At 43.9% G+C, this 21,372-nt stretch overlaps 1 protein-coding gene across 1 annotated transcript in view; it reads right to left on the bottom strand.

Annotated features, from left to right (window-relative positions):
* Positions 1-21,372, bottom strand: part of SORCS3 (sortilin related VPS10 domain containing receptor 3) — an 830,399-nt gene that overhangs the window by 442,870 nt on the left and 366,157 nt on the right. Inside the window, exon 3 of the mRNA XM_007939862.2 lies at positions 14,356-14,455. Within this exon, the coding sequence (XP_007938053.1) occupies positions 14,356-14,455 (100 nt within the window). The remainder of the gene's footprint in view (positions 1-14,355; positions 14,456-21,372) is intronic.

The following is a 21,372-nucleotide window of genomic DNA, read 5'->3' on the forward strand; positions in this document are numbered from 1 at the left end:
CCTAACTCTATCCCTGGGCTTTGGGAAGTCTGTAATCTCTGGTCCCAGCCCACCTCTCTTCATATTGGCAACTGCTCAGCCCAACATGCCCATTTAATCCTCTGTATCTTCACTCCCCAGGCAGATTGTCCTTTCTTCTCCCCTCCTTCTCCTAATCCCAAACATTCTTCCAAAGTCTATCCAATATTTTGCCTCTAGCTCTGATTATGCCACAGGAAGACATCCTTCTTCAAGTCTGGTGCTATATTAACTAGTTCAGACTGAGATCCCTTGTCTTGTTTTAAAGGCCTTCAGTGTGTCGAATTCCCATTATCTCTACTGATCATCCAGGTCCAGTTCAGAAGCCCTAACCACGTGTTGTTTTCCCTTACCTAGCCTGACTCATGCTGCACTTCAAAGCCCTTTCCTTTAGGTTTGGTCCTTTCTCTTCTTACTCCTCTTACTGGCTCTGCTCTGGCCATTACTCTGTGGCCTTGGCTGCCACTCACCCCAGAATGGAAGCCCCCCTCATAGACTTTATTGAGCAGCTAAGACAACCAAGCAGAGTACCTTGGACTAGAACCAGCGTCTCATGTGGCCATGCAGAAAATACACTTCCTTTTCACCTTTGCTTTCATCTAAACCACAGTTTGTACAGGAACAGAAGAGTTTTTTTGTTTTTTGGGTTTTTTTCTTATTTCTTAATTCTGCAGTTTCCATACTGCTCTTTGTTGGAATTGTTCTATATACATACAGGTGTGCTCACACACACGTACACATATACACATGATACCAAAAGCCAGTGGAAATTAAATTTTAAAAATAGGTCAGGCAAAGGAAAGTCCTGAAGAAATGCAGTAGGTAGTTCATTTTTTATTATTCCTCAAATGACCAGATAATCTTATGGCAAACTGTATCTTTATTTAAAAAAAAAAATGATATACTGAATGCAAACCCCAAAGGGCACTTTGGAGAGAAGCCAGGCTATAGGTTTATATTCTCCCCATTTTCAAATAAAATGCAAAAGAAAAAAATGAGTAATCATTTTAATGAGCCTTTAAATAAATTCTTGGCTCGTGCATACTGCAGTAATTTATACAGGGAACCACATACATATATTTGCTGAGAAAGGGACTTTGTGACTAAAGAGTGGATTTCCAAGAACTACTCTAGATTCTTTTTCCTTTAAGTGATTAGTTTGAATTGAACCACTCTTCATATCTACTCCATTGATGGGTGACACACACAAAGGCAGATGGAAACTTCTAAAGCAATGTCTTTATCCTCATTGATCCACCTTTGCCCTGATTTCTCTCCCTCTCCCTCTCCCTCTCTTCATATTTCTGGATATTAATGATCCCCGGATTTCTTAGCCCCAGACAAAGTCTGAAGGAGCCCTGGTGATGCAATTGCTAAGCACCCAACTGCTAATCTAAAGGTCAGTGGTTTGAACCCACTAGCCACTCCATGGGAGAAAGATGAGGCAATCTGCTTCTATAAAGATTTACAGCCTTGGAAACCCTATGGGGAAGTTCTATAATGTTCCATAGGCTCATTAGAAAGCAACTCAGTGGCAATGAGTTTGGTTTTTGGGGTTTGGGATGAAGTCTGATGCTTTCCCTCTCTGGGGGTTTGTTGTCTGTTTCTCTTTCTGGACACACTAACAAAAGAAAGTTACAGACATGGAGTCCCTATACTGGGCGGGTGTAGTACAACTGCTAATCTTTTCCTTCTAGCAGTCTATCATTCATGCACTTACCCCAATGCATCTCCTAAAACACCGCTCTAGCCTCTCGGTAACTGTTAATTCATGAGGCAAGAAAAATGAGGTGGTACTGAAATAACAAGAGTGGGATTATTTCTCTCCATCAGTAGAGTAATCAATCTTTCACAGGCAGTCAGCATGTTTGGTTTAAAGAGAAAAGGGAGAAGACTGGGAAAGATCAGGTGGCAGCATGCCTCCTGAATGGGGAAGGATGTGATGCTCTCAAAAAGTCCAGGGTCTGGTATCTGTGTCCTCCCACAGGAAGTTAGGAGAAGGCAGCCCTTGTGGTCAGCCCTAGGGCACAGCCAGGTTGCAGGGGTCTCAGGGAGAATGACACCTGGGTAGCCCGGATTCCAGTCTGCAGTCATGAAGCCAGCTCCATCTGAGGAGTAACAATCATTCCCATCCTTCTATAGCTTATTTTTTCCAAAGCAATATTACATCTCTCAATGTATCCTAATTACGTTCCTAAAGGAGTCACTGCTTGGAAGGAAGGTTGGGCATTCTACTTAAATAGGGATATTGCCTCAGAAACCCAAGGAGGGGACACTATGAGTTGGATCTGACTCAACAGCACATAACAACAACAACAAAGAGTCTCCGGGTAGTGTAAATGGTTAGCACACTTGGGTGCTAACCAAAAGGTTGGAGTTTCAAGTCCACCTAGAGGTACTTGGAAGAAAGGCCTGACCATCTATTTCTGAAAAATCAGCCAGTGAAAACTCTATGGAGCACAGCTCTACTCTGACACACATAGGATCACCATGAGTCAGAGTCAACTTGACTGGAAGTTGTATAGTGTATTCCTAAAAGGAGAGAGTAAGTAAATTATATTGTATCTCCATTTTATAGATTGAAAAGCTGAGGCTCAGAAAGTATCAATGAATTTCCTAATGCCCCACAACAAGTTAAGAGAAACGCATGAACTAGAATCCTGATTCTACTTGCAAATGGCACTTCCCAGAGATCCTACCCCTGTTTGTCTTTCAACACTGCTCAACCACTCTGTGCTTCAACATGCAAGAGGTAGTTTAGATTCCAGTTCCTTGGTTTCTACTCAAGTTCCTTTGAGATTCCAACTCCAACATCTTTTGGGCTTTGAGACAAGAGACCTGAGAAGCTACAGATGTGTATGTGAATGCTATGACCACCACCAAAATTCAGAGAGACATGTAGGGAGCACCCCTTTCCCATTGCTCCTTATTTGCACTCAGCACACTGCATCCAATCAGAGTTCTCCACCAGACCTGTGTGCTCCAGCTGGTAACAGTGTCATGGATTCAGGAGAAAAGGTGGCAGAGAACTCTGGACTAAGAGTCAGAGCCTCTGTTCCATCCCAACTCTGTGGGCATCTGTGCATATGACAACATGACCAGGGGCAAGTCCCAGAGTGGCCCCCTCTGGAAGATGAGGGCTTGTACAGAGTCTCTGGGGGCCCTTCAGCCCCAATATGTGGTAGGTCTCAGAGTTAAATATAAATTAAAGTGAGTTATGATCTCATTAATCCAACGTAAGTGACCATCAGCAACCAAATATGTACAGGTCACTGACCTCTTTCTCGGTACTGGGCCTTCATATTCTGTAAATGGACATGTTTATAGTACCAACTTCTAGGGTTGTTGGAGAAATATTAAATGAGTTAATTCAGGAAAAGTATTTGGAACAATTGTTGGCACATAGAAAACTTCCAAAAAAGGGCTAGCTTATCATCACCATCATTCTCATTATTATCATAGATACTTGTTACCTTTGGAAACAGATATTAGGGCTAAGAGGGACTTCTTTCCATCGCTCTTTTAAAGGCAGCTTATCATGTGCATTTTCCAAAGGAGGAATGTAGGACACACAGAGGTGAGACCCTGGTGGAGAATGCAGTAAGACTGGTGGTGGTGGGGGGGGAGGAAGCCTGCCACTCTGTCCCGTGCGTCTTGGTCCCACTGCCCCCGTTTCTCAGCAGCACCTCTCTCTCTCAGCAGCATGTCTCTCCCTCAGCAGCATGTCTTTCTCTCAGCAGCATGTCTTCCCTCAGCAGCATGTCTTTCTCTCAGCAGCATGTCTCTCTCCCAGTAGCATGTCTCTCTGTCAGTAGCATGTCTGTCTCTCAGCAGCACGTCTCTCTCATCCAGCAGCAAGAGATTCCTTCTGCCTCTAGGAGGGTTCAGAAGTAGTCTCTGCCTGCTATTGTGATACTAGGAGTCTCCTACCTTGGTTGCCAGAACATATCCAGGCAATATCTTTCACTCCCCTGCTTGTAGTAGAAGGCTGTATATTTCTGGATGAGTGAGAGTTGAGACTCATATAAAGTCACATCAGCTCATGCTGATGGAACTTCCCAAATGTGCCAAAGAAGATGAGTTCTGAGTTCTACCAGCAGAACCACTGGATTATAGGGAACCATGTACCTGTTGCTAACCTTGTGAGCTTTATCTTCAAAAAGGCTGGCCTGGCTGGGAATGCTAAGTGGCCAACATGTGGCCATAGAACTGAGAGATATGAGGAGTACATCTTCCAGGGATTAACCAGCCAGCTACCCATTGAGCCCACAGCCCACACATCTTCATGTATCACCTCCTCTCCAAGCACTGTCCAAGGAGCTTGAAGTGGTGTAGTGCCTAAGGCATTTGACTGCTAACCAGAAGGTTGGGGTTCAAACCCACCAGCCACTCTGCAGAAGGAAGATGGGACAATCTACTTCTGTAAAGATTTACCACCTAAGAAATCCAAGGGGGGGGGGGTCACTGTGAGTCAGAATCAACTTGATGGCAGTGATTCTGGTTTGGTTTTGGTTTCCAAGCACTGTCCAAATGGTGGCCCTCCTAACCACCTGAGCTGGAAAGAACTTCAAAACTTAAACTTGCCATTATACAAACAAGGAAACTGAGGCTCTGAGAGGGAACTGGCTTATTCAAGGAAAGACACACAATTACATCAGGGAAGAACCAACTCTAAATATCAGACATCTGCTTCCTACTGGAGTGGCCTTATCTTTAAATGACACAAAAGGTCCCTTCATACTGCCAGACCTTCCATGTGATCCCTGTGAGTCAGAGAGAGGTCTTTGCAAGCTGTGCTGGACTTAAATGAATTATTTCGTAGGTCATAAATGTAACACTACATGGCCCCAGCAAGAAACTCTACTAAATGTTATCCTGGACCCCAAAAGACCACTTCCCAAATACCAACTTTTCATCTGTAAACTTACTAATCACTCAAGATACGGCCCATGATGTCAATGGGGTATGAGACATCGAAAATAGATTTGGGGCAGCATGCCAGCCCCTATGCTCTAAACGCCACACACCCTAGCCTATTTAAACATGTCAAATTATAAACATTTCACACACACACACACACACACACACACAAAAAAAAAAAAAAACTCTGTATTTGCCATTTCTCAAGAAAATCAGCATGTCTGGCCACACTGGGCTCTCAATCCCATATGGCAATAGTTATCTGACGCAGAGCAGAGTGGTGGAAGCCCCTTAATATTTAAAAAAAAAAAAAAAAAAAACCTCACTGCTGTTGAGTCATTTCCAACTCATAGAGACCCCTCCTTGGGTTTCGGAGGCGTTATCTCCATGGAAGTAGATTGCCCAATCTTCCCTCTGAGGAGTGGCTGCTTGGTTTGAACAGCAAACTGCCAGCCTTTTGGTTAACTGTCAAATGCCTTAGGGCTGCCAAAATCCCCATCTGGCCACATCACTTATAGTAATTACCTGTCTGGCCCCTGCATCACTTGAGTTTGAGACCCAGTCTACACATACAGTTATTTTCTTGTCTACAGGTAGACTTGTCCAGGTAGACCCCATATAAAGCAGAAATCTCCTCTCCAAAATACTTGATTCAGAGACAGACATTTAGCAGATTGTTATGTTTTCTGACTTTATGTATTTTTTTCTTTAGTATAAGAGATTTTAATTTCTGTGTCTTGAAAGTGTAGCATCCTAGAGCTTAATTTCCATGACCCTCCAACAATCTTGGGAGGCACAGTCAGAAAAAGCTGGAGTCCAATACTTAAAATTTCTGTGTTTTGTTTTGTTTTGAGGTTTTCCAGGGTGTTAAAAAGAACTCAGCGTTATGCTGTTGCATCAAAAGAACAGTATGGACCAAACCACCATCCAAAACCCCTCTCCACATGCACACCCTGCTAAAGGGGCACAGAGGTGGCATCTTCTGACCTCCTCTAACTCCACAAGAGGAAGACAGCAGCACAAGGGCCTATTCTCATGAGGCCAGACATGCCACCACCTTCCAGCCCTTGTACCAACCTTGACACCAACCATCCCTCTTGTGGCACCCACCACTTTTCTGCTGGGTTCAATAATTCACTGCAGTGGACACACAGACAGAACTCACAGATTATGGGGTTTATTAGGGAAGCAACAGGCTACAATTCAAGTTCAGGAACATGCTCAGGATACAGTTCTTTGATCAGGGCAGTCTTCCCTCTGTTGTGTCTTTAGACAAGCCTCTCTAGCCCTTGGCCTATCAGCCTGGCCTCTGCAGGCCAGGTAAGCCTGCCCCTCTGTCCCATGCCTCTTGATTCCACTACCCTCATCTCTCAGCAGCAGGTCTCTCTCTCAGCATCATATCTCTCTCAGTAGCACATCTCTCTCTCAGTAGCACATCTCTCTCTCAGTAGCATGTCTGTCTCTCAGCCGTTCATCTCTCTCATCCGGCAGCAAGAGATTCCTTCTACCTCTAGGAGGGCTCATTTTGAGCTCGGCACAGTGGCAAAACCAACCAATCCCAACAACAGAGTTCTCCGCACCTGAGAGAGAGTAAACCTTCCCAGAAGATTACTTCGTGCTGCCCCAGGTGAATAACTTTAACAAACAGCTACTTACTACCTCATGGCAAATGGGAGTTACAAAGACTATGGCTAGAAAAGCCATACCATGTAATTTACTACACCGTAGGTCACCTCCTGGCTTTTAGCCATTATCCCTTTTTTACTTCAAAAATTAACATCCCCTTCACCGTCAGTTTAAGAATAACCACACCCATGAAAGCATGTCGGCCAGCCACTTCATGCTTTTATCTCCCCCCATTCTAGGTAGCCAATTTCTAATTTGCCCATCCCTATCAAACCAGTACTCTGAAGAGACAAGCACATCCTTTCTGAAGAATCTTTGTTCTGCTTGTAACTTTGGGCATCTATCTGCATGCATAAATAAGCAAAGTCCAGCCCAGTGTAAGCTATCAAATTACAGCAACTTAACACCAGCTCAATGTCAAACATCTTCCTCTTCATTTGGTCAGGTTCTGGTCAGTTTAGCCCTAGCCATCCTAGCAAGGCCATGGGTACCAGCTGCCAAGTTTTGGGAGTCAAACGCTTCCCTTTACTTCACACCAGCTAGCACTTTCTCTCTCTATCCTTAGTCCTCAGGGACTATTTAAATGCCCGTAGGCTCAAAATTCCTTGCACTTCAGACCAGCCAGCCTTTCCTCTCATCCCCAGCCTCCATGGGCCAGGTCAAAGAATACCAAATTCAGTTTGTTTCTTCATTGTTGCATTTCCCCCACCCAAGCGGTCACAAGCGACCAGCATACAAGCCTACTCACTGGCTTCCTTTAACTTCTAATCCTGGAAGGGGGTTCTCTCATGGATCATGACTTTCTTGCCTCAATGCACCCAATGCGAAACCACTAGCTTGAAATTCAAAAAGCCAAAAAAAAAAGTTTTTTTTTTCTGTAGGTCCTGTCTACAAATATAGGTCTGTTCTCTCAGTAGTTCTGGGTGGGGCTCAGGTTTTCTACCTAAGCCTCCTATACTCTATACACAGGGCTTGAAACAAAAGCCTGTGTTTTTTCTGGGTAAATTCTATTCCCCTTTTAACATATCCAATCAAGTATTGGCTAAAAGTGGACTTACACATTCTCTGTTATCCACACCCAATAATCATTTCTAATGTACAAGTAAGTGAGAGAACATTGAATACACTTAGTATATTCAGATAAATACAAAATCCAAAACAATCCTATTTAAGACATTCCAGTTTCATCTCTTCACCTTGATAATCTTCCCATTCTATGTGTACAGCCTTTGGGCCTTTGGCTGAGTATACCCAAAACCTCTAGCCTCTGGATCAATTATCTCCTTTACCAGGTAACATCAACCAAAGTAACCGTCTAAGAATCCAAAGTTTCACTTCCCTGGCCCCTTCCTTCTTTCTTTTATAAAGTCCGATGCTTCCAAGAGTCTGGTGCCAATGCAAAGTATCCCACTCCTGACACCAGCTGCTAAAGGGGTACAGAGATGGCATCTGCTGACCTTCTCTAACTCCACAAGAGAAGATAGAATCACATCAGCAGCACAAGGCCTGTTTCTATGAGGCCAGACATGCTGCCACCTTCCAGCCCTCTTACCAACCTTGATACCAACCATCCCTCTCACAGCACCCACCACCTTTCTTCTGGGTTTGAAAATTCACCATGGTGGCCACACAGAATTCACAGATTATGGGTTTTATCAGGGAAGCAACAGGCTAAACTTCAAGTTCAGGAACGTGCTCCAGACACAGTTCTTCAATCAGGACAGTCTTCCCTCTGCTGTTTCCATAAACATACCTCTCTGGCCCTTGGCCTCTCAGCCTGGCTTCTGCTTCTATGGGCCAGGTAAGCCTGCTGCTCTGTCTTGTGCCTCTTGGTTCTACTGCCTCTGTCTCTCAGCCAGGTGCCTCTCTCAGCAGTACGTCCCTCTCTCTGCAGTGTGTGTCTCTCTCTCAGCAGCACCTCTCTCTCTCTCTCTCTCTCTCTCTCTCTCTCTCAGCAGCATGTCTCTCCCTCAGCAGCATGTCTCTCTCATCCACCAGTGAGAGATTTCTTCTGCCTCTAGGAGGGCTCATTTTGAGCCTTGCAGAGTGGCAAAACCAACCAATCCCAACATCAGAGTTGTACACACCTGAGAAAGAATGAACTTTCCCAGAGGATTATTTCGTGCTGCCCCAGGTGGATGACTTTAACAAGCAGCTAGCTACTCAGTTGCTCATGGCAAAGCGGGAGTTACAAAGACTATGGCTAGAAAAGCCATACCATGTAATGTACTACACCACACCCACCCACACACACACACCATGCTTCTTTAACAGAGTGACAGAGATGGCATGCTTGTTGGAGAAATCTGAGAATCCCCTCTGTATTTCTGCAGAGTAGTCTGGAGGTGATTATCCTTCTCCTAGTAAATCAATTAGGAAAGGAGGATCACAGACCACTCCACCCTCCTCCAAGAAACTGCTAATCCTCTAAGACTAACAAGCAGAAAACCCAGGCAACAGGGTTACAGTTAAAAAAAAAAGTAATGACTTCCACTCACCTGGTCTTATATCTTTGGCAGGGGCAGCCAGTGTATAGTAGGATCAGAGGGAATGTCATGACTCCTGTAGTCAGCGAGAGATGGATAGGATGCTGGATCTTCTGGGGTTAGCTATTTTATATAGAACAAGCGACCCATCTACCTGAACCTCAGTTTCTACATCTATCAGATGGGCATAAAACTATCAGACTCCAGAGATTAATAGTGAAACCTAAGAATGAAGTGCGGTTATGAATTTAGCCTAGTATCTAGAACTTATGCAGAGTGCAATAAAAAATTTAAAAAAAGAAGCTTTTATTCTATTTTGAATAATAAACAGAACTCATGGTCACCCCACTCCCCAAGCACACATATACACACACACACTCACAGACACACACCCCTCTATCCAATTTGGTCACATTCCATGGAAGTCAGACCCACAAATACTTTCTGGTATTTCCACCAGGCTGTCCACAAATCTATAGGTGGCAACCATTTTTGAGCTGCAACAATTAGGTCGTAACATGCTGTATTTCCCTGTCTGCTCAAAAGTTTGTTCTCAAAAAGACTCACCCCTGGGAGCCCAGCCCCTCTCTTGTAAGACACAAAGGTTTCAGGTTCTGTATATGAAGCAGACCTGAGCTCAGTACATGCCATTCTGCATGGGTCTGAGGACAAGAAATCAACTGACAGTGATGACCTGCACAGCCCCAACTCTGGGAAGCAAAGCCTGCACCACGCCTGCCCCCAGAGCTAATGCATTGATCTGCATCTTAAAAGTGCCATGCCCTAAGTTAATGGGCCAATGACTAGAGAGGGGTAGACAGCCAGGGATACTTATTCCACGTGAAATATAGCTAAGGGAGGTCAATAATAATGCTGATGCTGTTGTTATGTGCTGTTGAGTCAGACCTGACTCATAGTGACCCCTCCTTGGGTTTCCGAGGTGGTATCACTAATGGAAGAAGATTGCCCCATCTTCCTTCTGAGGAGTGGCTGGTGGGTTTGAACTGCTAGCCTTCCATTTAGCAGTCAAGTGCCTTAGGCGATAATGCTCATGCCACCATGCCATAGGAAAGCCTAGAACAGCTTCCTTTGGAGCAGTTCTGAGCACTGCATTATCAATACTGTCATTTAAACAAGGAATTATGACATCCACTAGGATAAAAGGGTCCTAATCAATAGTGTGTGGGCAAGGTAATACTTTTAAATCAAATCTCTACTTCCTTTGGAGAGCCCCACAATGCCAGATGCATTTGCACTAATTTGTTCCAAAAATAAGCCCCTTGTGGAGGTCATGTAGATAAAGCCCCTAATAGGGAGCACAAGAGAGGCTCAATTAATGGCCTAGTGGTATAGTCGCTAAGGCATTTAGCTACTAAACAAAAGGTCACTGGTTCAAACTCACCACCTGCTCCATGGAAGAAAGATGAGGCAGTCTGGTTCCATAAAGGCTTATAGCCTTGGAAACCCTACGGGGAAGTTCTACTCCATCCTATAGAATACACCTCACTTTAACACTTCTGCCTTCAACTGGATGGATAGCTGGTGGCACAATTGTTAAGCACTCAGCTGCTTATGTAAAGGTTGAAGGTTCAAACCTACCCAAAGGCTCCAGAGGTGAAAAGACCCAATGATCTGCTCCATAAGGATTACAAATTAAGAAACTATATGTGGCATGTCTACTCAGTCACACAGGGTCACTATGAGTTAGAATCAACTCGAGGGCACCGAACAACAACCTTCAACTTAATGGCTTCTTAGCTATCTGCCTTAAGAAATTTTCAGTTGTCAAAAACGTGTTAAAAAAATATCAGCAATTAGCTTTGGGAGCAACCATATAAATACAAGCACAATTTACTGTTTTGCCAGGGGCAACAGATCTCATTGGATGTACTCAGTGCCACCAAGGAAAGCAGCAGCCATCTGTTAAATAACTAACTCATTAGATGAAATGCAAGTGCTGCCACACCACAAGATGAACTCAGAAATCTGCCGGCGGTTCCTGCCACTGGCTGGCCCATGAGCATGGGGAGCTACTCCTCACCTGGAGGCAAAGCAATCCTGCTCAACCCAAACTGATAGAAAACTCCAAACGCCCACAGGTCTAAACTTCAATACAGATTCAAGAAATAAACCAACCAAACAAACAAACAAACAAACAAATGCATTACAAGGTCATAATAACCGAGAGCACTAGACCAGTGAGGGAATAAATTACAGTATTTTCATTTATATTCACCTTTCATTTTGCCTAAAAAGGATGGAAATTGGGGAGTTCTAGTAAACTGAATATTGTGCTGAAGAGAAAATTATCATGCAGAACATGTATGAATTATCAACACCTAGAGACTCAGAATACAATCAAATACACTTATCGATAAAATGAAACAGAATCTAATTTCATCTTTCCTTGGATGATTCACAAAGCACTTGAGCATCACACAGGCTTCATGGGAACATTAACTTCTATTGCTATTTTCACAACATAAATTGATGGTATTAGCCTGGATTAGTCATCTGTCTTTCTCCAATCTGGGTGAAGAGCATATCTTTCTCTTTGGTGGGAGTTAACTGTAATTTGACAATGTGTCTCAGAGAAGACAGACACAACAGGCCTAACTTTTGTGAAATCTTGATTCTCATGAGAAACTACTTCAGGTGGGGAGGAGGCATGGAGGTGGCGTTTCCAGGCTGTGTTCTCCAAATTCTAGCATTAAGTTGGGTTTCCAGTTGTCACGAAGTCAGTTCTGATTCACAGTGGCCCCATGTGTTGTCAGAGTAGAACTGTGCCCCACAGTGTTCTCAATAGCTGACTTTTGGAAGTAGATTGTCAAGTCTTTCTCCCCAGGTGCTTCTGGGCAGACTCAAACTGCCCACCTTTCAGTTGGCAGCTGAGCGTGTTAACCATATGTACCACCCGGAGACAAGTTGTGCTAAGACGAGGTGAAGCAGTCAGGAGTGCAAGAAACAGAAAAGACCAACAGGAACCTCTTTAGTACAGCTTCCATCAAGAAACACACATGACAGATGGATATCAAGATGGATATAAACAGGTACAACCCTCCATACAGCACTTAGGAAAATCTTCACAAAAACTATTCATCTATAGCCTACATGACAGTATGATTAATCCTATGTAGCCCAGAAATAGGTCATAGGCCAGTGCTGAAGGGTATCCTTCATGACCACCTCCCCAGTTCCTACTTGTCCCAATACATGCACCCACTCTGATCCCACCTGACTCCAAGTTGCTGGAGTGGGTTGGGAGATGCACTGAACTGGGAGTCACAAGACCATGGGGTCCACTTGGCCACCAACCAGCTGAGTGAACTGGGTGGGACATTTATCTTTTTGGGCCTTAGTTTCATTCTCAATGAAGGGAGAAGGTAGAGGAAGTATTGAGATATTTATTATTATATACTATCAAGAAGGAGGCACCAAGCTTTAGTTCAAAGGTCATGAGACAACTGCTTCAAGCTTTCAGATTTTGTCAATTTTGAAACCCTAGGATATGACTGTAGAGGAAGAAAAGATGCAAAGGCTTATATGACACAAAGAGATGTGATCTGAGAATCAAGAACCCTGGATCCTACCTTGGCTCCTTTTTCTACTGACTGTGTCACCTTGGGTAAATCACTTTTCTTGGCTTCAGTTTTCTCATCTGCTAGTACATATGAGACTACTGGTCCAGCTGAAGGATTCTTACCCAAGGTTCCACAGATACCTTGGGGTCCATGACTGGGTTTCAGGATTTTCAGAAACCCCTCAATCTTGTTTTCAACATTGCAGGTGTATAGGCATTACTAGAGAGAAGATCTAATGCTTTAATCACATTTGCAAAAGAGTTTCAGTTCAAAAACTATTAATAGCTATTTGAGAAATGAAATCTATGACTCCACCCAGCTCTAACATTCAATAATTCAAATAACAATACTGGAAAATGTAAAAATGACAACCGTTTGGACAAAGAAAAGATAAACGTCTCAGGTCAAACTAAAACTAGTAACAAGTGCCCAAATGGCCTTTCTGATTATCAGGGTGTTGGCACTTGGCTGGTAGAGTCTCAGGGTTTGGGGATCTCTGGAGCCACTTGGATCTTCTGGCTATCTGTCACCAATGCTGAACTGGGAGCCACTAATTCTGCTTCCTCCCTTTGCTGGGATGTTCAGAGACACAGGAAGTAGAGTGAGAGAAATCATGGGGATGAGATTAACATCTCTAAGCTGCTACCTTAAGGAGAGGCTACTCATTTATGCTTTGAGTAGCATAAACCATTACCCTTCTAAAACACAGTTTGGATTCCACCAAGTTGGAATCAAAGATCAAGGACATTTGCACAATGGGTTGAAGCTTACCCTTGAGACTACCTCCTGAAGGAAGGGTTCACAAAACCAAATGAGATTGTAGAGCAGATTGCAAGAGGACAGGATGTGTGTATCATTTTCAGACCTCTCAAATCATTAAAAAAAAAAAAAAAAGGTCTTTTAAATCCATAGTGTGTTTATCTGAACCAGGTCAGCATAAATTTCTAAACAGCAATGCTTTCATAACTGGGAAAGATCATATCTCCCAAAGCCAATACAATGCAGGGTATTTGTTTCTAAAACAGTCCATTGCTCCATAGAATCCAACCCCATTCCCTTCCCAGTAGGTCTCCAGACCAAGGTCCAACCTATGACTTCCACCTATGTCCTGGTTGTTAAGTCAAGAGAAAAGACAGCACAGCAGAAGGCCCAGTGAGGCCAGGGTCTGCCCTCCTGCTCCTTGGAAGTAGCTGGGGATGGAGCTGAAGAGTCCAGGAGTCCAGGAGCTACCTGCCTATCCTTCCCTTGTCAGAAACACACTCCATGCAAATAAGAGATTCTTCAAACATAGACCAGCAAGAGGAAGACTGCAGAGAAACTCAACCTGTCCTCAAGCAGAGCCATACCCACTCACTTACTTCAGGCTAGAAAGTTAATCTCTCTGAGCTTCAGTTTATTCATCTGTAAAATGGGGACAATAATGTTTCCTACCTCATAGATTCACTGTGAGTATAAATGAAATAAGGCATATAAAACATTTAGCACATTCTCTGGCACAGGGACTTAAATACTTATAAAATTTTACTGCTATTGCTGTTATTATTATTACTGCTACTATAAGGGCTGTTACTAAAATTACAGACAGTGTCTGTGAAGTTCCTGGAATATAAAACAGGCACTCTATAAATGGTTCCATGATGGTTGGGTTTTTTCTTAACTCCTGGCCCTGAACAGCCCTATCTCCCCCATAGGGAGTGCTTAGGACTCTCTGACCCTCCTCTTACCTTCCTTTTGTTGGTAGGATTGACATAGAGGTAGCTGAGGACTGTCTTCAAACCCACTTTGTCATTCAGCTTTTCATAGGTGGTGCCATAATCTGTTGACCTGCAAGCAGAGAGAGAAAAAGACAGGGAGAGATTGTTTTACCAAATGGGGGTTATATTTAAAGGGGATTCAGGCTCTCCCCCCATCTGTACCTTTGTTCCCAAATCACATGAGTGCTTAAAAGTGTTCTTCAGAGATAAAAAGCTCCATTAATTTTAGAAGTGCAATTAGACTAATGCATCTGCTTACTACCTGAGCTCATGCCCCTTTGCTCCCGGCCTTTCTCAGAGACCTACTTTTCTGCCCTTTGTGAAATTGAGCAGGAAAGACGGCCTGCCTCCCACGCGGCCCATGTCCTCTGCTTTTCTGCAGGGCTCTCTGGAGGGGGCATGGGTTCCCACCAGCGGGCCCTCTGGACCAGAGCTGTGTGCGTAGACCACAGAGGCAGAGGCCAGACAGTTACTCGAGGTCACTGGGGCACAATCAATGCCATGCCCTCTCCAATGAGCCTGAAGCAAGGGACCCTCAGAGGAGCAGGAACTGCTGCTAATACTCGTGAATCTGTGAGGTGAAAAAGAGCAGACAGGTCTTTCTCCTGGGAAGCTGCTGGGAGGAATGGACTGCCAGCCTTTTGGTCAACAGCCAGGTGCTTAACCCTTGCACCAATGGGCTCCTTTGGTAAAGGGTTGTTGTTGTTATATGTCATTGATTTGAACCTCATAGGCACCCTATACGACAGAGAAGAAGTATGTCATAAGGTTCCCTAGGTGGTAATCTTTATGGGAGCAGATCGCTGGGAACACTTCACAGGGAGCAGATCACTAGGTCTCTTCTCTGGAGGGGGCTGGCGAGTTAGAATTGCTGGCATTTTGGTTAGTATCTGGGCTTTGAACCATGGAGCTACCAGGGTTCCTTCTTGAACAAAGGTAGGCAGCTTTCAAGTCAGGAAGCCAAGATTCAAACTCAACTGTCACATTCCACAAGCTTATGCTCTTAATCATTATACTATACCACTCTCCTAAGAAAAGGATTTATGAACTAAAATAATTTTATTAGTTTAAAGTAGAAGATACTCATTTCCAGGGTCTAGAAGATCAGAATCAAAACATCAAACAAGGAGAAGTCAATGGTCTTGAGCAGAGTTCTTAAAGCATAGCACAGTGTTGGCTAATAACACAGGTTCTTTAGGTCAACTCTCGGTCTAACAAACCAGCATCTTTTCAAAGTTAGGACTTTGGAATCTGCATTGTTAATAGTACCTCAAGCAATCCTTATGCTTACTGGAAAAAAAAAAAAAAAAAAGTCTGTGGGGTGGAAGGGCCAAATGAGGCCACACCAGGCAGAGGGACTTGGACATGGGAACAACTGTGCATCTAGGGTGAAAGGCCAATTACACCGAACGGCTTCCAACAGTCCACTGTTCCAATTAACCTCATAGTTACTTGCTCCTCCTTTGAGCCCAATTTCTATAGGTTTGACCTATGCCCAGAGGACTTGGGTGGTGTAAACAATTAACACACTTGGCTGCTAAACAAAGGGTTAGAAGTTCGCATCCATCCATAGACACCTGAAAAAAAAGGCCTGGCATTTACTTCCAAAAAAATCAGGGACTGAAAACCTTCTGGAGCACAGGTTTACTCTGATCATGAGTCATGAGTCGGAATCAATTCCCCAGCTACTTTCTATTTTTTAACATTATGCTCAAACCATAAAGGCTCAGAGAATAAAGCCAAAGGAACCATTGGGTCCTTCCTCTCCATCTCAGTATCCTCTCGCCCTGTCATGGTGGAGGAGGAAGGGAGGGTGCCAACCAGTGCAATTCAAGTAGCCAACCTCCCTACCGCACTGTTCACCTAAAGCCCCCACACTGCTCCCAAAACACTTCCCTCCCTTTTTGGACTACCAGTAACATCAAGTTCTTGACCCCCATTTCTGTCATGACCTGCCTTAGCTGGACTGGCAAGACTTCTGCCACTCAGGCTTAGAGGGAAACAGGGTTCAACTTACTTTCTCTGTGGTCAACTGGCCTCACCTTGCCAGCATTCAGCCTCCAATTTCAGCTCCCAACTCTGACTTTGTATCCCCTCTTGTCTTTGGCATCACAATGTCCTAGTAACCACCTTCTCTTTGAGCTCTCATCTAAGTTCTAGCTCTAATCGGCTCCTGCCCTAGCCGACAGCTTAGATTTACAAACTGAGAGGTAAAACTGCCTGTTAACCTTTAAAAGTTACCTCCACTAGCCATCTTAAACTAGAAAACTCCTCTTCCCCAGACCCCGCTTAAATTCATTCCCTCCCCTCCTCTGATCAGCTGCCATCGGCCCTCCTGCCCGCTATTCCACCTCCTGTCTGCACCAGAACAAATGCCTCCTTCATTATGAGCCCAAGGGACATCATCCACACTTCTTTTCTAATTCTTTTGATATTGTCATGATTAATTTCTTGATGCTCTATCTCCCCAACCACAATGTAAGCTCCTCAAAGACAAAGAACTTCAAAGGCCACTATAGTGAGAGGAAAGAATGTGAAATCTCCGTTTGATTCCTAGATCTATAGCTCTCGATTGAATGACTATGTGCAAATGACTTGAGCTCTTTCTTATCTGAAAAATGGGGATCATTTAATCTCACAAGGTGTGTGTTAGGATGCAAAAATACAACACATGTGAAACCTCCTAAAAGGATGTCAGGCATCCTGAAATGTAAATTAATTAATTAAACTAAAAAGTGTTCACATATTTCCTCCTAGTGCAAAGCAGGGCATTGCACACAACCACACATTTACTGATTAAGCAAGTAGCAGTATTTGAAATACCTCCTTGGGCTACAGGTTCCACATGGTCATCATTTATGGCAACTTTAATCATCAGTCCCTCCAAAACTGACTCTCTCTATCTTGTCTCCAGTCTACCTTAGGTAGAGAAGCTGGAAGCTCTGAAAAATTAGTCTTTCGCTTTGCCTTCATTTCTCAAACCAGTCCCATCTCAAAATTTTAATGATTCTACCTCTTATATAATTTAGATTCCTGGTATCCTTTCCATCCCCATTCCAATGCCTTGGCTCCTGCTTCATCAGTTTTCCACCAGCCACCCAACTGGACATGCTTTCTCCCCATCCTTCTAGCCTTCTCCCCATCCTCCATGCTTCTTCCAATCAACCTCCATGCTGCTTTCAGGTTAGATTTCTACCACCCAGGTCTATCCATATCATTCCCTAGTGTCACTACCCACTGCCCGCACACACGGAGCTCTCTCACCCAAGCTTAGTCATGTAAAATCTGGCTTCAACTCCCTTAAAGGACCTGTTTGCAGCTACTTGCTTCCCTGCCCCTTTCTCTCCAGTCACTCAACTTTCCTCGATGACTCCAGCCTTGTCACTTCCCTACATGTCTGCAATAACTCTCCAGTCGGTTTCCTCTACTTTGTAAGCTTCTCTCCAACTCCACTGTCACCCTCCTCCTTTCAACTTTCTCAGGAGCAAATTAATCACAATGTCTTTGTGTCCTCATAGCACCTTATACATATTTCTATTTTAGCATTTATCCCATTGTTTTAGCCAGAACAATTTATTCCGGGACCACTTCCTTGACTAAAGTTTTCATGGCAAGAACCATTTCTTAAAATAGCCCCCAATATCTTGCACTGTTCCTGGGACAAAGTGCTGAATATATTGATTTTTTTTTTATTGTTTTGCCTTGCCTTTATCTGTGAGAATGAATGAATGAAATAGTTCAGACCTACTCACAAGTTCTTGGCCAACTGCTAACCCCTGATGGCCACTCAACGCAGCTATTCCTAAACACACTTGACCTTCTGGGTGCTGGTACAATTGATACAGACCCCATACTGGGAAGGTCTAGCAATGTTTGTTGCCAGGGAAGGATCTATAGCTCACTACTTGCTCAAGAATTAAAGTTTAAATGCCCAATCACCCTGCACACCTATACTACCCAGGGAAGGATAGGAGATGGCCCATGGTCTCCAGAGGCTGTCAGCTGCATGCTTTTTTTAACCCACACAAAGCATTTTATAGAATAAATTGCATCTTGAGTCTACACTTTTGAAGGCATAGAGACAGCAGAGTATGGGGAAAGAACACTGAACTTGTCTGGAAATCTATATGCTGTAACTGATTCTAAAACATCCTCAGTGTGTTACCCCGGACAAACCACTTCTCTAAGCCCTGCTCCAACATTAACACAAGAGGTTTAATTCAGATGATCATAAAGCCCCTCCTTGACCTTAAATTTTATTATCCCACCAACACAGTGTTAAGCTGTTTCCCAACTAGCAACTTCTCCTCACACTATATATAGCAAACATCTTATAAGAGCTAAATTCTCAGGGCTCCAGACATGACTGATGTCACAACAAACTTCCTTCCAGAATCTAAATGGTCCTCATCAAAGGTAGTGTGCTTGGCATCACACGTAGTCTCTTTCTGCAAGCTGCACAATGGATTCACACTGACTTTGCTATTTTGCAAAAGCGGCTGCTGAGCATAGGGACTTCCCAGTAAAGGAAACTCTCTCCGCTTTAGTTTCCTCCACGCCGCAGGCAGTTTCTCCTCATTCAGGCTGACGGAAATAAATCATGTTAACTGAAGACACCTCAAGATGCCACTGGGCTGTGGAACCAAAGGTGCCCTGGACTCTATCCTCTCTAGCATGGACGCTGCACACAGAGTCGACCACAGCGTTCTGGGGCCCACGTTTGCCCAGTGTGAGGGGCAGATGGCAGAGTTCTCAGTCTCACTGCCGGAGACAGCTGTGCCTGCAGAGCTCACTTTTACAAGAAAACAAGCCATGTCTCCACCTTATGACTCCAACTATCTGCCAACGGGGTCACCTGGAGGAGACAGTCTCATCTCACCGATCTTAAAGCTAGTCTACCAAAGTTTGACAAGAGGCTCATAAACCCAAAATGCTCAGAAAGCTGGAACCATCACACGCCACCCACATTGAGCACCTGCTGTGGGCTTGGGACTGTGCCTGTGACCCACTGAACTGCCCCCTGGTGCTTTGTGGCAGTCTGAATTGCTCAGTTCACACAGCTAATTTGTAGGGCAACAAGAAAGCCATGCACAGCCCCAGGGCCTCCAGTTTCTGGGCTTTGGCTCAGGCCACCCCTGTTCCCTGTGTGTGTGCATATGTGTCTCCTCTACCTTTCTCTCATTCTTCCCTTTTAGTTTATGAATTATTTCCACCACTCAGAAAAGAAAAATGATACACCAATCATATTCCCACTATTAGTCAATAAATATTTGTGTTCATAAACAACATGTAACCTTTTTGAATGTTTTTACATTTGTATAAGGGTTACCATACAGGATATGTCTTCTGCAACTTGCTTGCTTTACCCAACATTCAGTTTTTGGTATTTATACAAACTGACTCCCTAGCCATAATTCATTCATTTTAACTGCCATATATAGCATTGTGGTCTTTGAATAAAGCATCATTTATCTTTTCTTTTTATTTGCTAATATAGACAATACTATAACAAACAAGAATTTCTTATACATGGCTCATTGTACATGTATAAAGGTAACACTGTCTGGTAAGATATCTTGATATGGAATGACTAGGTCATAGCCCTGGTAATGCAACAGTTAAGCACTCAGCTGCTAATCGAAAGGCTGGCATTTCAAACACACCCAGTGGCACCACAAGAGAAAGACTTTGTGATCTGTTCCTGTAAAGATTACAGCCAATTAAACGCCGTGGGGAACTTTTATTATGCCACATATGATTATTATGAGTCAAAACGGACTTGACAGCACCAAACAACTGTATGCATCACTTTTACTTTGTTGATTATAAACAAAATTTGCTCCAAGGAGGCTGTAATTACAAAGACCAGCCCTCACTTACTCTCCAGGTCTATTAACTGGTAGTGCCTGATGCCCAAGGGCCTGAGTTCCTAGCTTCCTGCCCTTTTGATCTCAGCCATCTGTAGTTCTAGAGTTCTGAATTCTGCCCAGTCAGCACTTGTTTCTCCATTCACATCATTACAGGGTCACTGTAGGTCACCTGCTCCCTGGTTCCACAGCTCGCTCAAGGGCCTACTCATTGTCTGGCTGGGCCTCCCAGTCACCCACCACACTCACTACTCTCCAGGTATCTGACTGTGACTGGCAGACTAGAATTCTTCCTCTTCAATCTCCCAGAGGTGGACAGGTGCATGCCAGGACACTGATCCCTTAATATGAGCCCTCCAATTGTTCCCTGAGCTCTTGTCTCAATTCAACAGACCTTCTGAAGAGCTCAGTGGGGGCTAGTATATTCTGGAATGACCCCACTGCCCCAGCCCAAGCTGCCATACCCCTGGTTATTCTCTAGGGCGACTCTTCCACCAACAACTTCAGGAGTTGAGGTGTGTGGAAGATACATATTTTGTTCATCCATCAACCAAAGTTTCTCCTCTAGTGAGCTCCTGGGAGAGAGGCTAATGGAAACATTTAAAAGTAAAAGAACAGAAGAGCAAAATTTTCAACCAACGCGGCCAAGTCACCCTTCCAATAGAGTTGAGCTATAGTTCAACATCCTTGCTCTAAGGCCATGTTCCTACCAGAGGTGACAGGTCTCCAAAACCTCTCTAGCCCTTTTACCTTGACCCAGCACATGTTCTGTACTGGGGAGCACTCCGCTTTCCTTATTCAGCTGGCTCCTGTATCTCATTTACCACCATATTCTATTTCCCTCACCTACTCTTGCCCCAAGTTCTACAGAACTTGGGGACAGGAAACCATGAGGCCTTTACACCTTAATTTTTATATTATTCTCTCATCTTCTCTTAAGTGGGCTCTGTTTTGTGTGATATAACCTAACATTAGCACACAGCCAATCTTGATAGTGTCTTTTCTTATTTGTAATTTGTTTGTTTGTTTGGTTTACTTATTTCTTACCAAAAGGCCTAGCACGCAAGAGATAAATACACAGATATTTTAAAACAAACTATATAATTTAGAGGGAGCTCTG

This window comes from Orycteropus afer, unplaced genomic scaffold, assembly GCF_000298275.1.
Source record: "Orycteropus afer afer isolate SDZICR_OR568_19922 unplaced genomic scaffold, OryAfe1.0 scaffold00064, whole genome shotgun sequence".
NCBI classification, from domain to species: Eukaryota; Metazoa; Chordata; class Mammalia; order Tubulidentata; family Orycteropodidae; genus Orycteropus; species Orycteropus afer.